The sequence below is a fragment of the Anarrhichthys ocellatus genome, unplaced genomic scaffold (genome assembly GCF_004355925.1).
Source record: "Anarrhichthys ocellatus isolate YVR2014 unplaced genomic scaffold, GSC_Weel_1.0 scaffold99, whole genome shotgun sequence".
Taxonomy (NCBI): domain Eukaryota; kingdom Metazoa; phylum Chordata; class Actinopteri; order Perciformes; family Anarhichadidae; genus Anarrhichthys; species Anarrhichthys ocellatus.
In genome coordinates, this window is record NW_022280129.1 from 939093 (window position 1) to 963485 (window position 24393).

The 24393-nt window shown below is 42.6% G+C and overlaps 1 protein-coding gene across 14 annotated transcripts in view; it reads right to left on the minus strand.

Moving 5' to 3' along the window:
- Positions 1 to 24393, minus strand: part of cadpsa (Ca2+-dependent activator protein for secretion a) — a 204370-nt gene that overhangs the window by 107984 nt on the left and 71993 nt on the right. For all 14 annotated transcript variants that reach the window (XM_031875896.1, XM_031875895.1, XM_031875894.1 and 11 more), the window contains exons 4-9: positions 19243 to 19323; positions 17420 to 17656; positions 13278 to 13399; positions 10846 to 10957; positions 10623 to 10762; positions 3621 to 3687 (exon numbers count right to left, since the gene is read on the minus strand). In XM_031875896.1, the coding sequence (XP_031731756.1) occupies positions 3621 to 3687; positions 10623 to 10762; positions 10846 to 10957; positions 13278 to 13399; positions 17420 to 17656; positions 19243 to 19323 (759 nt within the window). The remainder of the gene's footprint in view (positions 1 to 3620; positions 3688 to 10622; positions 10763 to 10845; positions 10958 to 13277; positions 13400 to 17419; positions 17657 to 19242; positions 19324 to 24393) is intronic.

The following is a 24393-nucleotide window of genomic DNA, read 5'->3' on the forward strand; positions in this document are numbered from 1 at the left end:
GGACACCGCAAAGGCAAATCAGAGTCTAAACTACCGCCCCCCCCCCCCCACCCGTACCCCGAAACACCATCTCTCTGCCTCTCCCTCTCTCTTCCTCAGCTGTCAGTCAGCAGAGGAGAGAGGGACGGGGAGAGACGGTGATGGAGAAAGGGAGAGTGAGGACAGTAGGGAGAGTGAGGAGAGTAGGGAGAGTGAGGAGAGTAGGGAGAGTGAGGAGAGTGGGGAGAGTAGGGAGAGTGAGGAGAGTAGGGAGAGGGAGAGTGAGGAGAGTAGGGAGAGTGAGGAGAGTAGGGAGAGGGAGAGTGAGAAGACTAGGGAGAGTGAGGAGAGTGAGGAGAGTAGGGAGAGTGAGGAGAGTAGGGAGAGTAGGGAGAGTGAGGAGAGTGAGGAGAGTAGGGAGAGTAGGGAGAGTGAGGAGAGTAGGGAGAGTGAGGAGAGTAGGGAGAGTAGGGAGAGGGAGAGTGAGGAGAGTAGGGAGAGTGAGGAGAGTAGGGAGGAGTGAGATGAGACAGAGGGAGTGTGTGATGAGACAGAGGGAGGAGTGAGATGAGACAGAGGGAGTGTGTGATGAGACAGAGGGAGGAGTGAGATGAGACAGAGGGAGTGTGTGATTTCAACCCCTACTTTAGTCCAAGCTCTGCTGTACTAACAAGGACATCACTTCTAACACTTTGTACAGCTAAGTATTCTTAAGTTACTTTAGGTCAGGCATACCCTTTAATAAAGCATATTCAAGGTGATCAAAAGTATATATTAAATTAAATATTCAAGTTGGAAAAAATATGTAAAATTATATTTGTAGCAAGCAAATTTTAAGCAATCTAAACACAGCTATTATAAGCACGTATATGATTTATTAATTTGTATTCATTGTTGGCTCCCTTTTAAAAAAGGCATTCATGTAGAACTCCTATGTTCCCTTGAAGGGTCCGAGTCAGCTGTCGATGATGAATAGAAGACTTTATAAAGTAACTGCACTCAGCCTCATCATGTAAATGAAGTTTGAAGCTTTGGGAAATATGTTCATTTGATTTCTTGCAGAGAGTTTAATCCACTAGAACAAAGATTAAAGTGATGAGAAGGTGCTCCACCTCTCTAATAAGGGACACACATCTAACTCTGGGTAAGAATGTGAATATCAAACCAACCTGATATTTTCCAAAATATCAAACTTTTCATTTAAGGTGAAAGAGTGTCTTCATCATTTGCAGATGAATAATCACAGTGTAGAGATGTTGGAGCTTCATCTCCTCCAACACTACACATGTAACAAACCTCCAGCATGCAACACACGCTGCACTTCTCACATTTACACTTTTAATTGTAGGAAAAAAATCTTTAAAAGTAAAATAATGATTGTAGAGTATGATCTCAAGAGAAGCTGTGACACATTACTGTAGGAGGTGTTTCATTTTCACATTTCAACAGGAAGTACAGCAGTGTAAGTAGCATCACTCATAACTTCTAACGACACTTTCATCACCATTATCAAACACATTTTAGCATTTTTAGCTGGTTTAATTGTTTTCTGTTTTTAATAAAGTTACCAGAATCTGAATCATAAATACTTCTGATTCACGTTGCAGTGAGTTGCTCCGACAGATAAGCACAAAGAAATAATAGATCAAAACAAAGGACTATGTAACATGTCAATTATACACGTAATGTGACAATATATGTAGAGAATATGAGTAAATAAGAAGTGATAAGTATAAGAAAAATGTGCATCAAACAAATGCAACTACGATGCAGAAAAGCAAACAAAAAGCTGATCCTTAAATGTTTGTTTTTCTTGAAGTACTCTTGAGTAGTACTGCAGTACGTAACTGTGTATGTTCTTGTAGGTCTGTGCATGTGTACTCTCTTCATTATCTGCAGTAGAATCAACGGTGTGGAGGACTGTACATCATCATGTTATGTGTAATTAACCAAATCAACTCCCATCAAAGTCTTAAGTCTGAAGAGAAGACAAAAGAAAAGCAAATGAAAGTGTGTGGTGTTTAAAGGCAGACATGGGAAGAGAAGCAGTCAGTATGACCAGACTGGAACACAAACAGACAGTAAAGAAACAGGGAATGCACTGCACAGTAATGTAAAACAGCAACAGACCCACAGAGACAAACAGCCATGCACACACACAGACAGACATCAACACAAACACACACAGTGCGCTGTCTATGGACCAGTATTTGTCACTTGCTATATATTTAGCTGGAAGCAAGTGGGAGGCTTCAAGTTGGCGGTGCTCAGGCTTTTCTAGCTGCGAGTGTTAGGCCAGCTAGTGTTCACTCCACTTTGTCAATCCCCTGTCAACTTGTAGCTCTGAGACATATCCTCTGCAACGCACAAGAGACAGGCCGCCCCCACCCCACCGCCCCCCCCCCCCTGCCTGCTGCCCACCTCCCAATACAGAGCCACCAGGAAATGGCCGCTACCGGCCCCCACGCCCCCGCCACCCCGTCTCCTGACAAAAGCCTGCTTGGCCTCTCCATCACTCCTCTGACAGCCGAGGGAAGACAGCTTGGCTGCATCTCTCCTCCCCGCTGCACACACATGTGGCCAGTGAAGATATTCGAGCCACAGAGCAGAGCGGAGGCGGATCAGGGTTCTTCTCCTGTGATCCAGCTCTGTAGCTCACCGTGCACTCACCTCTGTCCATAGTTCATCTTGTGGTTCTCAAAGTATAATAGAAACATGTCTTTGTTCCAATGTTTCCCTCCAGATGTTTTATTATAGGTATTCTGAATATGAATGGATCACATTCATCAGTCTGTTACTGATGCACCTTCTGCGCTCTTTATAGATCCAGATGTAAAAACTGGATTTAGTTCCAGTGTAGCTCTCTAAAGAAAGGCAACAGGCAGTTAAACACACTTCAAGGAGCCAGCTGGTAAACTATCCAATGCTGAGACCCTTTGACTTTATGAACCTGGTCACGCTGGGTGAGCTGCTGCACCAGGAAGGCCCACACTTTAATAACTTAGGAGCTACAAGATAAGTGTGTGTGTACATTTACACCTAAGTCTTCAGAGGGCTGCAGCTAGTGATTGTTTTAGTTATTAGTGATTCATCTGCAGAGCTCTTGTTTGTCACAGAAGACAAACGTTCTGTGTTCTATGAAGTAGTGGCATGTACAATGAATACTACAAACCAGCCGTCACTAACCCAAACATACGTTACCAATATATATCACAGAGAGAATAGAAAGTGCATGATTTCATTTTCAAAAAAGATGCAAATGACTTTTCTGTTACTTGACTGATTGATTGATTGAATGATAAATATCTGTGTATCTGACTGACAGAGGCAGAGGAGGAGACTTATGGCAGCTTGAGCATGAAAGGAATGCATCGACACGATAGCACACACTAGTCAAGCTTCGTCTTTCTTTAAATGACATCAGACAGATGTCAGAATATAGATCTTATAAATGTGATGCCCTCAGGTTGAGAGCACTAAGGCGTGCTGCTGACATGGAAGTACAAATACATTTCCTTTCATGACTGAGTGGCAACCAAGACTTTAGAGATGTTGCCGCCATAAAGCACTGAGCCGACTACATGTACTGTTCCATTCATTGTGCTTAGTTGTGAGAAGTGGACTGTGTTAGCTGTGCTTACCTGAACCAGCACAAAGAACCTTTTCTTCCATCTCTTCCACACATTCTTGCCAATGGTCCAGAGGTACCTGTCGGGTTTAAAGAAACTCTCATTTAGAAAAACACAAGTTTTACAGAGATTTCTCTCAATAAAGTGAGGCCTTTATGCAGCTGATGTAGAAGCGTGTTTGCTTGTGTCTGTACTGCAGGTCAGACCTAAGAGTGATTGTGTGGTGCATCACTGACCTCTGCTGGTTAAACGTCATTACTGCAACCAGACACATCAGTGATTCACCTCATTGTTGTGGTCTACCTCCACTGTTTGGTGTCTTTGCTGAGAGACCTCTCTTCAGATAGATACATGTCAAAGCAGGAGATGTACACATGATGGTCACAGTACTGTACCTAATGCAACTAACGATGCCACGATTCTGTTTAACTGAGTGTGGCACGAGGACATCTAGAGTGTTAATAGTTCATTGTATCAGTGGCACCTGTGTTAGACATCTAGAGAGGACTTTGGGCTGTTAAGATACCGACACTTCAGAGACATGAACTGGAGGGCAGGCTCTTAACTACAGATGAAGTTACAATCAAATGACAGCTCCGTCTCCTAAAATGTACGTTCCCACACAGCCTGAGTGTGAGTTATGTTTGAAGGGAAAGCTTTGTGTCGTGGATTACAGTCGCGTTTAACGAATCGCAAATAAGATTCAACTACATCTGCAGAAGTCATGAGGAGAGGTGTGGGGGGGAGACTGCTGCTTGTGTTCTGTGTATGTACTTATGTTGCCTCGACATAGTTCATAGTACTTTTGGTGCATTTTTGTTTTGTTTCAATTTTCAGCCAAACCATGAAGTTGTTTTAATAAACCTAACAAAGCACGTCTGTAGTGTTTTGTTTCAATTTACAATCTTAACCACGTGATGCGAGTAAAACCCTTGAGACATAATACAGAGTGCCAGTCTCTCATTATTTCAGAAACACAGCACAATGTGTCAGTCAGCATGCTCTCTCTCTACGCTGCCTTCTCTAAATGGAAGTGTGTATTCTGTAAGAAAGAGTCCTCTTTTAGATCTGACATGACAGCGTGATGGAGAGGGCTTTTGTTGTAAAAGAACATCTGAGGGTGAGGACCCCAGTTTGATCTGCCTCTGCTGCTCCCGGTCCAGCTGTGGGTCTCCCTGGTGAGCCCGACTTAGTGTGCCTTTCCCCCCGGTCCCGCCCAGAGCTGCTTCTGCCTGTCGCCCTAAATAAAGTGTTATCCAGGAGGTGACACATGAGGCCCCGCCTGTTGGCTGTGCAGAGTGAGGCCTGTAACACGTTACAGAGAGCCAGTGTGGGCATCTTACAGGGCAGCCCAGCAGCCTCCTCCAAGGCTCCCAAAAGAAAGCATATGGAGGGGAGGGAGGGAGAGGAGGCGGAGAAGCAGCTTTCAGCTACAGAGAGATGGGTGATGCTTTAAAGCAGGAAGTGTGTGTGTGCACCAGTGTGTAGAACTCTGCCTCATGACTCGAGTTGGCACTTTTTTCAAGTGCAGACTGCCACTGCAGGCCTACAGTCACTCTACTCACTCACGTGATGGATAGTCTGTCCAACACAACTGAAGGCCCAATCCCAATGTGCCCCTCACGGACTCACGGACCTTGAAGCGCGCTCCCGCAAACTCTGTGAGGGTTTAGGGCTGTCCCACTGTCACATCATCGAGTGTTTGAGGCTCTCTCTCAGACATATTCAGCCCTTTATGAACCCTTTCCGTAACTCAGCATGGTCTAAGGGAATTACCCACAATTCATTGCAATGTGACGTTAAACACGGGGTAACCAGTGGACGCATATGGAGACGTAAAAGAAGAGGACATTAAGGGTTAAAGATGGAACAAAAATCATGAAATCAGAAGATATTTATTCATCAAATATTTAATTTAGTTATTGAAGCTGTTTTGACAAAAACAAGTAAATAGATGATATAAAATGACCTCATCTAGTGAGGAAAGAGGCTGGAAGATGTACAATCAGGGAGTAAATAATATGAAATAAATACACACAATTCTTCATCATATTTATTGTCGTTGTCATGGTAACGTGATATGTTGCAGCAAAGTGCTGTCCCGTTCATATTTACACCATCTCAAGCCCTCACAGTCTCTCACAGCCAACCACTCACAGGTGACGTCAGTGAGTCCTCGAGGGTTCAGGGTTTGAGATTGTAGGGGGACACTGGGATTGGGCCAACAGGAGCAGGACCACACCTCAACCCGACCACTAAACTCATAAAGTCTGTAACTTGGCACACTTCTCCTAATAACTCCTTACAGTCTACTGCGCCACACCAGTCCAGCTGTTGGTGGTATTGAGTCCATACGCTGCTCTTAGGATCAGCTCACTGACATGAAGTTATAGTGTCTTACTATTACTATTATCATTCCTTTTTTTATACATTATTATTATCCTTATTATCATTTTGTATACTGAGTTTATTTTTTTACAACTGTTAAGACAGTTCTCTTTACTGACATGCAGCTCAGAACAATACAAAGGAGCCTTCTCTTTTGTTCCTTTGTTTTGACTTCTGACTTATGTCTCTTGTTCATCTGCACTGTCCCCTCCGCTGCTGTACTCCTGCAGATGTCCCCTCCGCTGCTGTACTCCTGCAGATGTCCCCCCGCTGCTGTAGTCCTGCAGATGTCCCCTCCGCTGCTGTAGTCCTGCAGATGTCCCCTCCGCTGCTGTAGTCCTGCAGATGTCCCCTCCGCTGCTGTACTCCTGCAGATGTCCCCTCCGCTGCTGTACTCCTGCAGATGTCCCCTCTGCTGCTGTAGTCCTGCAGATGTCCCCCCTGCTGCTGTACTCCTGCAGATGTCCCCTCTGCTGCTGTAGTTCTGCAGATGTCCCCGATGTGGGACTATGAGAGGACTATTTGATCTTTTCTTATTTCATGGCTTGTGCTGCCTCACAGTATATTTTCTTAACCAACCTGGACTCATCGGATTCAGGTTTCTTCTCTGGTGTGCACAACAAATACTGTATTTACTTTTGAGTACAATACAGTAATATGTTCACGTGATCGTCAGTTAAAGTCATTATGTCTCATACTGTACAGTATGTGAATATTGAGAATAAAGCCATTGCATGTGTGTTCATAGTCTACATTTACAGCATGCTGCAAATGAAACGGCCAAAGACATAATAGTGTTCTGTACTCAGCACATCAGTGTGCAGTCGGCATAAGGAAAGAGCAATATTTATTAGTGTCAAATACCACTGTAAGAAGGTTTGTGATACAAACTTATAAAAAATGTAAGTTGATTTGTATTTGAGGTTATTTTCTTTTCCTTCTTAGAGTTTCAACAGAGAGGGCCTAGTTTCAGATCATGTGTTCAGCTGTTGATGGATGGAGTGTAAATACAGAGTTTTGGTGAAGTGAGAAAAATGTTGATGAATATTGAAAGATGTTGTCATTGAATGTATTTTGTGTCAAAGCAGTGAAGAGCGATCCACAGTTTAGTCCGCACGACGCACACATACAAACACACAGCATTGTTCTGAGCATTGTTCCTTCCCTAACAAAGATCCTAACATCGCCCGAAGAGAAAGCACAGAATGAATGAGTGGTCGACCCATTGTCTCTCTGCACAGCTGAAGTACTCTGAGCTGAAACATAGACGTGAGAGTAGAGTCTTTACAGCTGTAGATATGTACCAATACCGCATGTCATAAGTCTTCTGTTGCATTTCACTTCCTTTCAGTACACTGGCTACATACTCATCACAGTCAACATGCTGTCCTCTCCTCTCTGTCGTTGTGGGTGAAGGCTGCAAAGTGCAGATTCATTTGAAATGTCAGTTGATAAAATCTAAGACATGCTACGTAAAAAAATGACTAAAACACATCAATTATTAATGATGTCAAATGCACCAGTGATTTTCCTCCCATGACATGTCAATGACTGCCATGAAACGGGTCCACTGCAGTTACAGCAGTGGTGGGCCGTCAGGGCCAGCAAGGCCTTCTCTGCTGGCCTAAACAGAATCACAAAGTTATATCTATTTTATAATTTAATCATTTTTCTTAAATACACTACATGTATTATAATTTATATAAATATTTTCCCATTCCCATGTTGGGCGTATTCTTTGACGTGTCAGAGCCTGCTCGCCGGCGTATAATGACGTCAGCATTAGTGCAGCTCAGTGTCTGCCGCGATGTGCTTAGTGTACTGTGATTGGTCAGTGGGCGAGCACGTGACTATCGTGAACCGAAGCTTAACAGCAGAGGCATGTCGGGTAGTGAATCACGTGATGCACCTCAGCCAATCAAATATGGGCATTCTGACTGAGTGAGATGTACCATGACACAGGGGGCTGAGACGAGGAAAGACACTGCAGAGCAGTACGTACAAAGCTCAAGTTATGAAAGTAAAATCATAAAACGATCTCTTTGGGCCGCGACTTGTCATTAAGGAGTGATGGTAGGTCCCACAGCCAGACCAGCTGAGAACCACTGTCCTCCATGAGTGATGGTAGGTCCCACAGCCAGACCAGCTGAGAACCACTGTCCTCCATGAGTGATGGTAGGTCCCACAGCCAGACCAGCTGAGTACCACTGTCCTCCATGAGTGATGGTAGGTGCCACAGCCAGACCAGCTGAGAACCACTGTCCTCCATGAGCGCAGAAAACATTATATTTTCCTGAATATAAGCTTCTGCATTTTCCAGATGCTCTAGTACTATTCAAACGTATTGCAAGTCTCGTACCGAACGTTACGTACATAGTTACAGCCTTAGAAACTGATAATATCTGTGGCGCCATCATGTGGTTATAAGGTGCTATTTCAGCTGCAGGACAACAGTGAAGGCCCAGGTATAAAATGCACGGCCCGCCACTGAGTTACAGTGTGCATTGTAGGCAGTTAACTGAAGATCTGATCACATGGGGTCCATGGCCCAGTTTACTGCTCTGCTGTTGATCAACCACTCTAACATGTTGCAGAAGCCTTATCCTCAGAAAAGTGGACATGTCTCAAACTTTACTGCAGTGGAAAATGAAGCGTGTGTAGTAGCATTTCATATCTCAATAATGCACATTACTAACTTAGCTTCTTCCCCAGAGTCTCTGGACTTTCTCTCCTCACAGGTTCCGTGGATCGTGGTTGTATCTGGACCCTGGTCCTTCCTCCTGCCGTCCTGCCTGACGCCCACTGCTACTATCATTATTATTATGTATTAGTAGTCGCATTTTTTTTACTATTACTGATACCATTCCTTATTGTATTATCATTATTCTACCATATCCACTGCTGCTGTTATTACTAGTAGTCATCATTTTTCCAGCATTATTCTGCTCACTACTCTCATGATATGAATCATTTCTGTCATATGCACTCACTGTGTTGTGACTCTGTTATGTTGTTCATTGTGTACACATGACATCTGTCACACCTCATTCTGCTAGAGGACCCTCCTCTGCTGCTCTCTGAGCTTTCTTCCCTTTGTTTCTCCGTTAAAGGTTTTCTGGGAGTTCTTCCTGTTCTGATGTGAGGGTCAAAGGTCAGAGGACGTATGTGTACAGATTGTAAAGCCCTCTGAGGAGAATTTGTGAATAAAAAAAATAAAATGAAACAATAAATAAAGCAGCTACCTGCCGGACAAATGAGCAGATGCTTTTATCCAAAGCAACTTACAATTCAGATTCTATCACATTCACACACTGTAGGCACGGCTGCAGGAGACATTTTGGGGTTAAGTGTCTTGCTCAAGGACACATCGACATGCGACTAGCGGAGCCAGAGCCGGGGATTGAACCACCAAACATCTGATTGAAGGACGGCCCTGCTCTCCACTTAGCCACAGTCACCGCAGGGCGAGAAGACCATTCTCAGCTCAGTGCCAAAGCAGACGGAAAAAATCTATTGAATTGAATTAACAACTGAAAACCACAAGAGGAAGGCAAAGCTCCTCCAGTAAAACTATGACATTGTGCACATATAAAAATAGATAGTCATAGTGTAGTGCAGAGCAGATAAGAGAGAGTTTGTGTTGACAGCCTGTCTGACATACCTCAAGATAAAGGCCTCGATGCCTGATGTTGGATCTGTCCTCACGGGACCCTCTTGACCCCTGAGTTACGCATATAATAACACCAATGCTGCAGAGCCAGCATGTTTTAACATCTCGCTCTGTCAACTAAGTTTTTATTTGGACCAAACCAGAGTTGTTGAATGCTGCAACTGTGGAAAGACTAACCAAGATGAGGAAGGTATGTTTGATTTAGTTTCTGTCCAGTTAGCATGGCGTGTGTTTTATGATGAGCTACCGAGCCAGTTGAGCCCATCTGGTTTGAAAGAGAAACTTGAATTCAGAAGGTGTGTTTTTCTGTTTAGCTGTCGGAATATTTCCTTCATTGACATTTTGTGAGTTTACGTTGTTTATTTATCAGACTAAGAGAGAGCTTGTGTAACGTACCAAACTCACAGCTCAAGCAATGCATCCTGGTACATGTAGTACATGTAGTACATGTACTACATGTACTACATGTTCTCGGTAAAGGTAGCAGCAATCTATTTCTTCACTGGACTACATTTGCAATCAGCACTGATAGGACGCCCACATAAAAGAAGGCACATTTTCCATTTTCCTTTACCATCCAACTTGCCTCTGAAGAGATGCGTTTTGATACAACACCAAGCTGTATCAGCATCTCTCGGTCTCTTCTTATCAACACACATCGGCTTCATCCAAACAACATAAGTATTGTATTGTAATGCCACGGCATGATGATCCCTGAATGTTGAAGTCTTGCTGCAGTAAGATAGATGACCTCCAATGTTTGTAAAGGAGCAGCAGACGTCTCTGAGAGCGTTCTAGCTCCGTCCCTGTTTTGGTAAAAACCTGCTTCAAATAGTTCATCCAGCTGAGAGTAGTGTACTGAGCCATGATGCCACAATAACTGACAATCTGAGAAATCAGCATCTCATCTCAAAGTCACTGCTGCTACAAGCATGCAGAATGTCACTGTCACTTACCCACAATGCTTCATGTTCTGTGGTTTGTCCATGCGAATGGCCAGTTTGATCCTGAGGTCATTGTCTGGACAGCCTTTGGACACCGTCATCTTGTGGAGCTCAGACTGCTTGGGACTGTTGGGAGTCGGGTGGAGCACAACCTGGGAACAGTCACATCATAACATTGTGTGTGCACGCTATGCACTATTTAGAATACCAAGGTAGCTCGTCGGTTGTCTCCTACCTTCCCTAGCTCCTTATCTTCCAGAGCCAACACTCCTGTGCTCTCAGTGAACAGCTTCACCTTCACAGCAGGGAGCGGCTGGGTGGTGGTGAAGTCACCCTGGGTACCCCAACTACACACACACACACACACACACACACACACACACACACACACCCAGGGACAAACACAAGACAGCAAGCACCATGTTAGCGATCATGATGTCTCTTTATTACCCGTCCATGTTCTGCAGCAGCCAGGCTTCAAGTCAAACATTCTACTTAAACATCAGTGGTGTTAAGGCTTTTCTAAAGCAGCCGTTCCCAAACACTGGCTCGGGACCCACAGGGGGTCTCAGGAGATTCTATTAGGGTCGCCAATTCAATTTGCAGAATATCTTCCCGAGTCTCATATTTAACATTTCTATCTGCAGTACATCTTCGAGCCACTGAATGTTCATATTGTACTGATAATTGTAGTCTACTTATGAAAATGAATCTGATATGAAAGACTAGCGTACATTCTGTTTGTTCTAATAAGGGAATCTGTTAACTTGTTAACTCTGCGTTAAAGCATTTATTTGGTCTCATTTTAAACATGTTCATACATTTTCAATTATTCATGCATGAAACAAAGTTGTGAGTTATCGAAGGTATGTCTCATTTAAATGGCTGTTTACCGCTTCAAGATCAGTTGAAAAGTTTTTAAAAAACTGTGTTCTCTGAATAACATGTTTGAAACATTGTTCTCCAGGATAGAGTGAGTGGGTTTAGACTAAACTGCAGCTCAGCTAAAGACACAAACAACAACCCCTGTGTTCTTATGGAGGTTTGACCCAATACACCTTCTGCATATCTACCACATTTAATCAAAACAATGTCAGTCTGATATTTCTCCAATAGTTGTGATCTGTGTATAGAGCCTGAAATGGGTGTAACAGCTTGACCCTATTCTCGCTTGGCTAGAGCGATCTCCGCAGTGCTGTGCAGGTCTGTGTCCACACATTATCATCTGCTGTTTTGATGTTAGTACAGACACTTTTTTGAGGACCAATTTATAGCTTATGAGGTTAAAGGGATCTCGATTGTTGAAATGATGTATCTATTTTTGAGTGTTCCATCGCAGAACTAATGTTAGTTTAGGCACATTCAATTTAAATAATGAATGGCCTGGAAGACAAGACCAGTGTTAGAAGGACAAAAACTGCACATAAGTATGCTATGCTTTCTATGTATCTGCACTAACTCAAAGCAGCACATCATAACAAGAAAGAACACAACTAATACATTGCTCCCATAGACTATAGACTGCTTTGTGGACGATGGTTTTGAAGCCTCGAGTTTGCCATTTTGGCCGTCACTATCTTGTTTTTTTTGCAACCACAACGCGGAATAAAACATTTAGAGGCAACCAAAATGTTACAATTAACTTTCATGAACTGAAAACAAAATGTGAAAGAGTTATAGACCAAAACACAGACAATGCCCAGACCAAACAACGCTGTGATAGAGACCTGTCAGTCACCATGTAGCCCCGCCCTAAAGCTTTATGGTCTGTTTGACTCTAAATGGACCATAATGTACTAAATGAACATCATGCTGTATTGAAGAAGACTTGAAACTAGAGATTGAGACCATAAACTCATGTTTACAATGTTTACTGAGGTAATAAATCAAGAGAGAAGAAGAGTCATTTTCTCATAGACTTCTATACAACCAGAGGAGTCGCCCCCTGCTGGACACTAGAGAGAATGCACGTTTAAGGCACTTTCACATTGGCTCCACTTTTCAAACCCGGAGATTGCCACCTGATTGTCCCCAGTGTATATCTGGCTCAATTTCATCAAAATGATGTGTCTCCAAATTAAAGAACCCCAATACCCACAAACTGCAGTGTGTGTTAGGAATGTCCATTTGAGTTGCAAGTACCCAGAGCTCATGTCTGCCAGAACACAAAGCTGGATTTTTGTGGATTTCCTGCAGCCAGTTGAGAGAAATAAACATGGTTTTCCAGCCAGAATCTTGTCTCACGTGTTGGTCATTTTCCCCTCTCTTACGCCTACTGTACTACTAATACAGCTTGAACTTTTCAACAGTAACAAACAAGACTGAATCCAGAGAAACAGGAAGTGTAAGTGAGATAATGTATGAGTGGCTACCATCGTCACTTTTATTGGTGCTTAATTATGGAAATAAGCATGCAAGTTATGAAGAGGCAAACTGATTTGTCACCGCGGTGAATCATGAAATGAAATGCTATCCAACAGTCTCCAGCTGAGATACAGTTATCTGACCAGCAGATGGCAGTGTGTGTTGTCTTGTTAAAGAACTGTTTACTAAAGCCATTCTCCACACCTTGTGCTGACCTGTAAATCTCCAGAGAGATTGTGAACAGGGTGATGGAGGTTTTGTTTTGAGGTGTGTGTGTGTGTGTGTGTGTGTATGTGTGCGTACGTGGGTTTCGAGGCCTCAGCCTGGTCTGTCTGCAGCTTGTGTCCTCCCTCCACCTCCATGGTGCAGTAAACAATCCTGTTTGGAGCCAATGACCTCAGACCCTGGACCTCCATGATGACCACCTGCAACACACACACACACACACATATATTTTATACATAATAAAGAAAAAAGAGGAAAATAAAGCCACCATCTGTCTTTCTTCTTTCAGTGGAGCTGATCAAACTGTTTGTATCTTTATGCTGTCAGACGACTGCATGAGTGTTGATTACATTTGAGGGTCTGTTAGCTGTGCTTAGCATTTATTAGCCACAATTAAATCATTGTATTCTACGTGTGCAGTTGTCTATCGTCACTGTATGGAAATAATAAGACACGTCTGGCTGTATTTTGAAACAGAGTTCTCTGAGCTTCTTCCAGCAGCTGATCACATTCCTCTCAGCTCAAAGACAGCAAACATCCAGAGGACAACAATGGGGACTGGAGCACACTGATTGATTTGCAGTCTTTACAAACAGACTAACATCTCCATCAGAGTGCAGATGGACCTGTGATGTGGTTGGCTGTCCTGAAACACTAAATAAGCCTTCAAAGAGCGAGTTGGTGGGCCAGCCTGGAGCTTCACCTTGCTGAGACCAAGCAGAGCATTTACCAGGTCAAACCACCTACAGATGGTGTATCCTAATATTTAGTTGACAACTGAAACAGGATGGAAAATAAGTGATTTAACCATGTGGGAGGGGGGGCTCTGTCCTTTTGTTTTGAAAATTCATGATTCATTAAATTCATTGTTTGTTTCAATGTGAACAACAAGCAAAACAAAACAACGCAGACACGAATATGATCTTTTTTTTACTGTTCGAGTGCGACTTACTTAACGTGCACATACGGTTCTGATGTGCGTCTATTCGTGCTGTTACGGTACCGTAAGGCAGGAGTTGCGTTTTTTTAAACTTAAAACATAACTATTTTCTGAGGAACACCTTCTAAAATAAATGAGAAAAACAACATGACAAAACAAAGGAGAGAAAATGAACTGGTGGGTGAATACATGTATGTTTTAAACATCCCACATCCCTCCTTCCATTTAACACTCATCCATTCAGTGCCGCTGCTAACACTTTGCTTTTACCTGATGATGATTGTCCTCGTGATATTCAAACCTTTCAAATGATGCCTGTTAATTTGACGTTTTTTATTTATGTGGATTCTTGAGGACATTTAGATACAAAAATCACCAACTTCATTTACGTACACTCTGGATTATCTTCAACGAATCAGCAGAACCACTCATCCTAGAAATAGATACTGTACATGACGGGCTGCTGAGATGTTCTGAGTTTTACATATCCTATGTTATATAACTTTTGCTTTTAATGAAAACTCTTGGGATCAACTGACCAGATAGTATATGTCATTACTTAGCAAAATAAAATGATTCTTTTGATGATGCTTGCCATTGTGGAGCTCCTGAACTTAAGAGAAACTACTTAGACGATGGTTTTGTAAATAATAAATGCATCTGTCCTTTTTACCTCAGATTTACAGACTTTGGGAAGTTATGGTTTCCTAGTTTAAAAAGTTTGCATCTGGTCTTCGAACTAGAAAACGGATGACTCAGCATTATGTCATCATAACAACTGTAGGTAGAGCGAGCGAGTGTTGAGTGCAATCAGTGCCCAGAGTAACTATTTATTTCTAGTTGAGTCAGCAGAAGAGTTGTGTTTAGTTGCTATCTTCAAAGCTGCTCAGCCTCGTACTGAGAACAGAGGAAGCTCTGTCTAGGTGTCTGCCTCCACCTCAGCTACTGAGTAACAGTACAAACATTTGAAACTGACCACACATAGTCAATCATCTGCAGGAAAGCAATGTGTTCATCAACATTTGTGAATGTCAACCCAATGCTCACTTTCAAATCTTGCAGATTGATGAAAGCTTGTCTGCTCTCTCAAGACTCTGGCATTAGTAAGCTTCCATACATTTGTCCAGTGGGGTTCATGTGGATATACTGAATGAGAGTAGCGTCCTGAAACTGAAGCCTGTCTTTAGTAAATGTCTACTGAGCCTTGTCAGACCCCCAACGACAGAAGCACAAGTTGTGGGCAGGTGCTGCCAGGCTTGTTCATTGAACAAAAGGTAGGATTTCTCCCAGCTCACTCACGTTATAAGTCTATACTCTCGAAGAGATGGAAAAGTGCTAGAAACCATCAACAGGGAGGCAGTAAACTAATCATGGTGCTGCTGGACTGTTGTGCTCCATGGATCCTTGTGGAGGATGAACAGGTATTGGTGGTAAGGCGATACTGGCCCCGTCTCCTTTACAACATGACCTGTCTGCCAATTAAGGTGAGGTTCAAACAGTCCGTCAGTCAGTAGGATTCCTGAGGGACGTCTCCTCTCATTAGCAGCTCCAGACGCTAGTCCTGAGAACCCATCCTGGGTTCATGGGATAAAAAAGCACTGCAGGTGGATTAATATGACAGTAAAATCAGAAGAAGAGCTTTATTTGCGGCTCTACTCCAGGTAACAGGAGCATGTCTCTGTATGTCTAAACCTGCCAGCTTCCCTGGACCATCCTGACAGTCGATACATTGCCTCTTCTCACACCTGTAAAATTTGCCTAAAACGCCTATCAGCTGCGTACCCAAAGTAAACTGACAACTCTTATTGAACCATTGGGAGTACATGTGTGGTTTTAGTCTCTATTGAACGGTAACACTCTAAAGTTTCTTCACAATCAGTCAGAATCACTGTAAGTGCTACTAGCATTGAGCTATGGAGTTTACAATACTGAAAAAGAAGGATTTTATTTCCGCCTGGATTCGTTTTGGCCAACAGATGGCAGCAGCTATCTATGGCTGGGACGTACAGGCCTGAAAAGACTCTCCTTCGACAGCCAACAGTCATGACACCTAGTATAAGTTAAAATTTGATAACAATACAACTGAAAATTAATATTTTACACGTGGTTTACTAAGAGTGCGGCCCTATAAAAACACATTTGAAGGCTCACGTCACCACGTCAAAATGCATATACTACGATAAACTACGTATCTGAAATTCAAACTAGTTTATTTATGTTGATGTATGGTTATCTATAACATATTTAACCATTGTCAACTTTCACAGATTCTTGAAAGTTCTCATGAACCAGACTTTGCTCTTGATAATCGGTCTCAGGTACCTCAGTCACGGTTTCAATTGCAGTTTTGAAAACTTTCCCAGGGGGCCATCTGATAAATCTGCATATCCTTGGCTTCGTAATTTCATTGGCTATATGGAGCCTGAGCCTGAGGATCTGTTTCCAATTGGCTTGAGCTTTACCCAAAGAAGAGAGGCGGGCATTGTCTTTCAAAGCGGACTCTCGTTGGCTGTTCCAGACTGTGACCGGGCTATAGAAGCTCCTATTGGGTCAAATGAGGTGTCAATCTAACCGGCGGAATGCAGCCTCCATTTTGCGGTGAAAATCTCCGCTCTGTTGACATGGAAAGTGAAATTATGCCCGAAATATGATCGCGAGTGAGTGGGGCCGTCAGAGTGGGATGAGGTTTTTAAGGGTGTTTATGTTACCACAGTGTAGAAATAGTAGAAATGTTTTCTGATCGCCACATGTGTTTGTGAAGACTATATGAATGCTGTACCTGACATTACAGCTATGTGGAGGTTTTGTGACCACAAGCACTAACTCTCCTTTCCCAATATGAAATAGGATGCAATGCTATCACGAGTCACCACTAGCTAGTGAGCCAGAAGGCTAACTATGGGATTGATCGATGACTTCTAACATTAGCTGGTACTGGCCCACTATGTTTCTAACATGCAGTTAAGTGTATGTAGGCCATAACTGCTAGCATTTCATTTTCATGGGTGTGACCTTTTGAGATATGATCTATAATTAAAGACTATCTTCCTATTCAAGTCTTTATAATTGTCATGTCGTCTAATGTTTCCTTTCAGGGAACTGTGAGTAACACCAGAAATGTTCTGCTCCCCAGAGGATGAATGCTCATCCAAACTATGAGTTAACAGATCAAACCAGGAGTTTACTGACTTTCTTCTAACCAGAAAGACCGCATCCTGACATATGTCCTCTATCTGCTAGTACACCAACATTGTTAATAAGTTAATGGAAGTCCACCGACCTCCAGGGTGAAGGACAGCACCACGTCAGACTTGGACAGCGTGTTCTCGTCCTCCTGGCCCATGTCCATGATGGAGGCGTTGTGACCTCGCTTCAGCTTCTGCAGCTTGAACTCTCCTCCCTTGGACACTGGCATGCTCTCCAGGTTGGCCATCAGCAGGTTGACCGAGGACCGCAGCTCCTCGATGAACATGGCCTCCATCTCTCTGGAGGCAAACCTGGGGAACCTTCCACCATGCTGACCAAAGTAGGAAGGCAGACAGTGAGCAAAATATCCTGCTAGAATAGCACCAGCTGTATAATCTGTGAACTCTATACTTTGACATGAGTTTAGAGTATACATGCAAATGAATCAGTTCATCATAAAACAAATGGAATACTGTAGAACTAAAACTTCAAGCACACTGTGAGACCCACGGGATCGCCCCTCATCCGGCCCGACATTACTGTCTTTAAGAGGCTGCAGGCTCCATTTTAAAGCAAGGATGAACTTTCAATCTATTTATTATATAATATACAGTATATTGCTATTATCTAAAACTAGAAGAACCAAGGCATGCACTGGCACCAACCATGTGGTACTAGCTTGTTGAGAAGGAGGCTAAATAATGAGGGAGGTTGAATGAAGATGGGTTCTGTGGAACCCACGAGTCACAGACCCACTGTACATAGATAGATGATAGATATCAACTGTATTCATCCCAGGGGGAGATTAGTTTGTAGCAGCAGCAATTTACAGAGTAAAATAAAAGAATGCACAATATATACAGTACAATAAGATAACAGAGCAGATATTGAATTTGAAGAAATAGAATGATAATAAATAAGATAAAATAGAATAAAAAATAAGAATGCACAGTATATACAATGGATTAGAATGGTATTAAATGAACTAAATGAACTAAACAGTAGAGCAAGGATCACCAACAAGCAACAACCGTGTAGCCTTGTAGTCATATGAAGGATGATAATCATATGCTTCACATGACTACATGATAATCATATGCTTCACATGACTACATGATAATCATATCCTTCACATGACTACATGATAATCATATCCTTCACATGACTACATGATAATCATATGCTTCATATGACTACATGATAATCATATGCTTCATATGACTACATGATAATCATATGCTTCATATGACTACATGATAATCATATGCTTCACATGACTACATGATAATCATATGCTTCACATGACTACATGATAATCATATGCTTCATATGACTACATGATAATCATATGCTTCACATGACTACATGATAATCATATGCTTCATATGACTACATGATAATCGTAAATGTCTTTTATTATTTCAATATTTTAGCATACTGGGGCCTTAAACAGTCTTGGACTTAATAATTAATAACTCAATAATTAGATTGAGTTTGACTGGTTATGCTGAGACCATGTTTCAATGAATGAGCTGTTGTAACCTTTATGACAATCACAGCCTCATGAAACTTGACAAGCACAAGCTAGAGAGCGAGAGCATCCAGACAGTGTACTGCTTTACTATGTATATTGACATTAAGGGCCTTTCTGAGACGTTTCCATAACAGAGGTGCTCGCCATTCAATTGCAGAAAAATATGATTCTTTTAGAAATCTCCAAATAAGAAAAGACTTCGATACCACATCTATGTGCTATCTACAGTTGACCTGCTATCTCCCCCTAAATACCCCCTGCCCCCCCTGAAACACATACAAAGGTCTATATTACAGTGATGTTAAGTGCTTGATATTTAATAATTAGTACTCTTTCATATATTCAAAGTTAGTTAAGTCCATCCATCCGTCCTCGTCCCTTACCCGAGCTATCTGGTCTGCCATTTGCAGTCGTCCGTCCAGCTCTCTTCTGATCTGTGCTGCCTGCTCATCAGGGTTGTCCAGCTGGAGAAACACATACAGACACAGTGTACTTCACAAGCTCAACCACAACAATGTATATGAGTAATTAGTACAACAACAACTAAGGTGAACTAGATACCGATGCAGTTTATAAGTAAATCATCACCCATCATTCAGCTGAACCAGGATATGCCATGCAGTTACAATAGCACCTTGCTGTTCACATTCAAGCACGCCGCTATTTACATTCTCACTGAGCTAAATATGTTTTATATTAATATGTATTCATTATCTAATACACTAAGCATTAGGCATACAGTTAATTGTCAAACTTCTTTTTTTTTAACCATACTTATATACTAAACATGTAAAATGTATCTGCAAATTATTATTGTCAGCGCTTTTCATTTGTTTTCTGTTCTACACTAGCTCACAGCAGCACGCTTCATGTATCGGTGCTTGTGTTTTAGAGGTACCACTAGTAGTGCTCTGGAGCAATTATCATCGTGCATGTGCACTTAGTATTAAATTCAGAAGGGAACAACAGCCCTGTGAAGTGTTACTTAACTGACACCTACCAGACAGATATAAAATATTGTATTCATTTACTGCTGAAATGACAACTTTTCTATGTGCAACACGAACACCTATAAGACTGCTCAACTCTAACAGCTCTCCATCCGGCTGCTTTATCATTTTAAAAAGAATTCATTATTTAGAATTGCATTGAGTGAACAGATTGATTACTTCGGTGGAAGAAACTTGATGACTGACCAGGAAACATAAGCCATAAGCATATGTTTATGTTAGATAGATCGTTTAATTTAAAACTAATACAATGGCTAAATACAACATGAGATTAAAAACATATTCCCCTTAAAAGAACCTTGTTTATTCTGGCTGATGTCATGATCAATGGTACTGTGAGGGTGTCAAGAAATATTCAAAAAATAAAAGATAGGGTCCAATGATTCTAAATGATAAAAGTTCAGTCAGGAATAGGCGTGGTTTTATATTATAGCTAAATAGAAACAGCATGGTCACACTCATGAGAACATGCAACAATTAAGATGAGTGTGTCTGGTGGAATAGTGGCATTCACCTTGAGACTTTTACAGATTTGACCTCCAGCCCACTGGCTGGCTGCTCCATATTGTTGGTGAAAGCCCCGTATCAGAATGGTATTTAGTGGAGGACCGCTGAGAGGACCTAATGACACACACTTGTCTCACTATCACTGATTGATGAGCACAACTTAAACATTCATGGGCCTGTTTCTCTACCAACTCATCACAGGGTGCAGTTGGGTTGCCAGGGTTTGTTTCTCCAAATCATTTTATGTTTTTTAGATTGTGTTACATAAAAAACTCTTGTTCTGACAATGGTTTTTCTTCTCAAAAGGCTGTGTTACCTAGAAGCAGGGAGATGAATGTCCTTTGGGGGATATTACTGCCACCGTATTTGAATACCTTCCCTTTCCAGCTGGCGAGAGAAGCCTCGCTGTGTACAGAGGCCTGTGATGCAGAACAGAGAGCAGCAATCGATCTGATAACCATGTGAGATTGATCAGGCTGCAGGACCAATACTCCCTCTGCTGCCATGCCTGCTGAGTAGAAGGAGCTGCAGCAGGCTAAAGTCTGGTTCATGCTCGCACTAGTGTCCCCGCGCCAGAAAAAAATGTCGTCATCACGTATTCTACGTAAAGTTTCTCTGCACAGTAATGCAACAGATGACTTAAGAATGCATCTGAGATGCCTCCTGTATAGACAACATGTCCCACTCCTGCTGCTTTCCATTAAGAGAAATCCAACAGTGAACCGGCGGGGGGCTATTATTGTGCTGAAGTTATAGGAAATGCAATGCATTTGTCACAGAGTCAGGGCAGCTCTGTCAGCAGCACTATTGTCCCATGTTAAATGGTCAAGATATGGAGACAGTTGATGCTTGTTGGTCTGTGGATCCGTTTTTACCTTCAACTTATTTTACCTCACCATAGAATACAATTTACAAAGAGGTCACACTTGTTCATTGCTCAGCTCGATGGCCTATTGAATCATCGTATTAGTGGCCTCCCATACTAATGCTAATCTCAGATGTTTCAAATAGTCGGCTCTAGTCAGCTGCATTGATATTCAGAGCATTAATATAGCAGCAATAGATATGCTCCAGGTCAAGCATCTTCAAGGACTCTTCATTCTCAGCAGCTGTAGCAGTGACAGACACAGAAGTAGAAAGAAGAACAGGCAAGTACAGAAGGCTCTCTCACCCTCTCACCCGCCTGACCTTGCCATTGACTTTCTCCCACTTTCTGCATTAACATCTTGCCAGAACACCCACCCCTGCTGTTACCACTGACTGAGGAGCATGGCACACACACACACACACACACACCGTGATATGCATCACAGAATAAACACGTCAAAAGTTGTGGAGAGCATTTTTGTGTGTGAACTCCCATGTTGTTATTTTCTATCACACACATGCTTTACTATATGCTGCAAAGTTTCACATATTCACATTATAAACAAGCAGCATAGCTTTGAAGACTGAAACCAAAACTAGTATTATCAAACAGTGTTTGCCTCTTTTTAGGTGGCAGGAGTGACAATGAGTCATCCTCAAGCTTTGTTGTGTTCCGGTTCAAGAATGATGAAGACAGTTGGAGAACAATTAATACAAAATGGGATGTCAACAGTTTCTTTCCTTGGCCACTATCATGTTTTTCCCAAATGATGCACAAATCTTCAGGCATTGCTGCTCCTCTGTCTCATGTGGTGCTGAACACAGAGCTCTGGTAAAGTAACTGTCCTTTAATCAGGAGAGACAAGTCAGATGAAGAAAAGATAATTGTTTATTACCAACAGATGATGTGGGACGATAAGTCTTGACAGAGTCTTTGGCGCTTGGACTCTACAGGGAGATATTTGTCATGGAGAGGCGTCTGCCCTGACCCCCCCCCCCCCCCGTGGAGTCCAGACACTGGTGGTGGTGGTGGCTGATGAGGCTGATAGAATGATGAGTTGATGAAGATGATGAAGACTGGGAGGAGATGGGGAGGTGGAGGGTTGCGTAACAGCAGCATGAACGTACTGAAGGTAGACAGACGATCATATTTAAAGAGACAGCAGCAAGATGACGATAGGACAACGATGTCATTGTGTCCTTGTGCTATTGGATAGAAGAGACCAGCTGATCTAAACAGCTGATATCATGATTGACAGCCCCAAACAATAACAAGGAAATAATGAGTGAGCATGTGTGAGGAGTGATGGCAGATGTTTGAGAAATAAACTACAGGCTTATGCATGCAAGAGTATAGTCTTCCTGTCTGAACTTACGCTAGAGCTTCATATCTTTCTCATTGGTGTTTCTCTTTCTCTCCCTCGCTCACTGTCTCACATATCATGTGTGTCAACTGTCACACTCGCAAATCAGTAAATTACAAAACAGCGACTTCACCCTCCTCTATGCTCATTGCACTGTCCCAAATGTGGTCGTCCCTGTTTGACATGATACCTGATGTCTTTAGTTATGAACACAAAGGCACGAAGCATCTTTCAGTTCCTGTGATAGTTCCTGAGAAAGGGCAGCTCAGTGAAGTGCATTAAACCCCTCCACCAAATATTTAGCTCTCTGTTGAGTCTTGATCAGCGGGGAACAAAAAGGGAGTGCGTTGAAAACCTCCAAAACAGCAGAGCCAGTTACTCTGCTGTCCCTGGGTATCTGCAAATGAATTCCCTCTAGCAGAGCCTTTTCCTCCTGACTGAGCTCAGCTCCACTGCTTCTCACAGAGTCTTTTCAGAAAGAAAACATCTGTCCTTTAAGAAGGGACCAATGCCAACAGCGGTGTACGCCTCAGTTTGTATGTGAGCTGAGATGTCAACAGACGGTAGTGGAAGCCATTCATTGAACAGTACTGGACACATCTTTTCCTTCTCAGTGAACCCTTACAAAGAAAAAATGAGACAAACAAACGACAGCATCGCTGGATTCAGAGAATGCTTTATGTTTAAGTTCTAGCTGCCATAAGAATGATGACGTATGTCCATCAGGAGCAAAATAACTCTGCAGAGGTCTAGAGGTCGAAGTGGACAAACAGCCCAGTCGGCAGGAACTAATGGTGGCATCGTCAGTTTTTGCAAACTATGGATACTGTTTTTCTTTTCTGTGCGCTGCTCATTGTTTACAGTCCGATTAGCAACATGAGATAAAAGACTGGCTTTGGAGTTCAGTTCCCACGTGCACAACAAGGTTGTATCACAAGTAGCCGGTTCATTTTAAGCTAATACAAAGAGAAATGATCCCAGCAGTTCAGCCGATGCATTCTGCTTCTTTTGCACTCCACACGGACTATTTACCTGCATTCAACCAAAGCCTGCTCAACCATGATTGGTCAATACCAGTCGGAATACAAACGGAAACCACAACCATGTCCCGTTGCCTGCTGATTCTACATGTGAATACGGAATGTGATACATTAACTTCTGGAGTTTGTGCAGGCGTGACACGAGGCTGGTATGAAACATGTGTCTGATTGAGAGGTAGAGGGTTTAACGGATCCAGTGGTTTGCAGAAACATACAACATTGTTTTGGGTGACTGGGTAGCAACAAAACATCAGACTTTAACAAGGCAGCTGTTTCCTATTTCCAACAGCCAAGGCTGGTTTCCTTTAATCATGACTACGATAGTCCCCTAACCTTCACCACCGGTCTAGCATTGTAGCCGCGACAACGGAGGTCCCATAACCTTAGAAACCGCTGACTAAGTAATAATTGTAAGCCATGATCTTTGTTATATGTTAGAACAATCGTGTTGTCAGATCATCAAACCTAAACATTTAATGTTCTGTAGGCAGGGTTTCTACTCAAGCTCTCTCTCTTCATTCATTTTCTGTCACTTTTCATGTGAACAGCTAAACCAAGAGATGATATTATCTATTAAAGCCCAGCCTAACCCCACCTAACAACATGGAGTCTTCCCTTCATCAGAGCTACTGGTGTCTGCTCTCTGTCTCTGTCATGCTGGACGAGCGTTTGAGGACGCTGTGCCTGGAGGTGCTGATGGGGACCGGACTGTGTGGGTCAGTGAGCTGAGCTGGTACCTGAGGAAC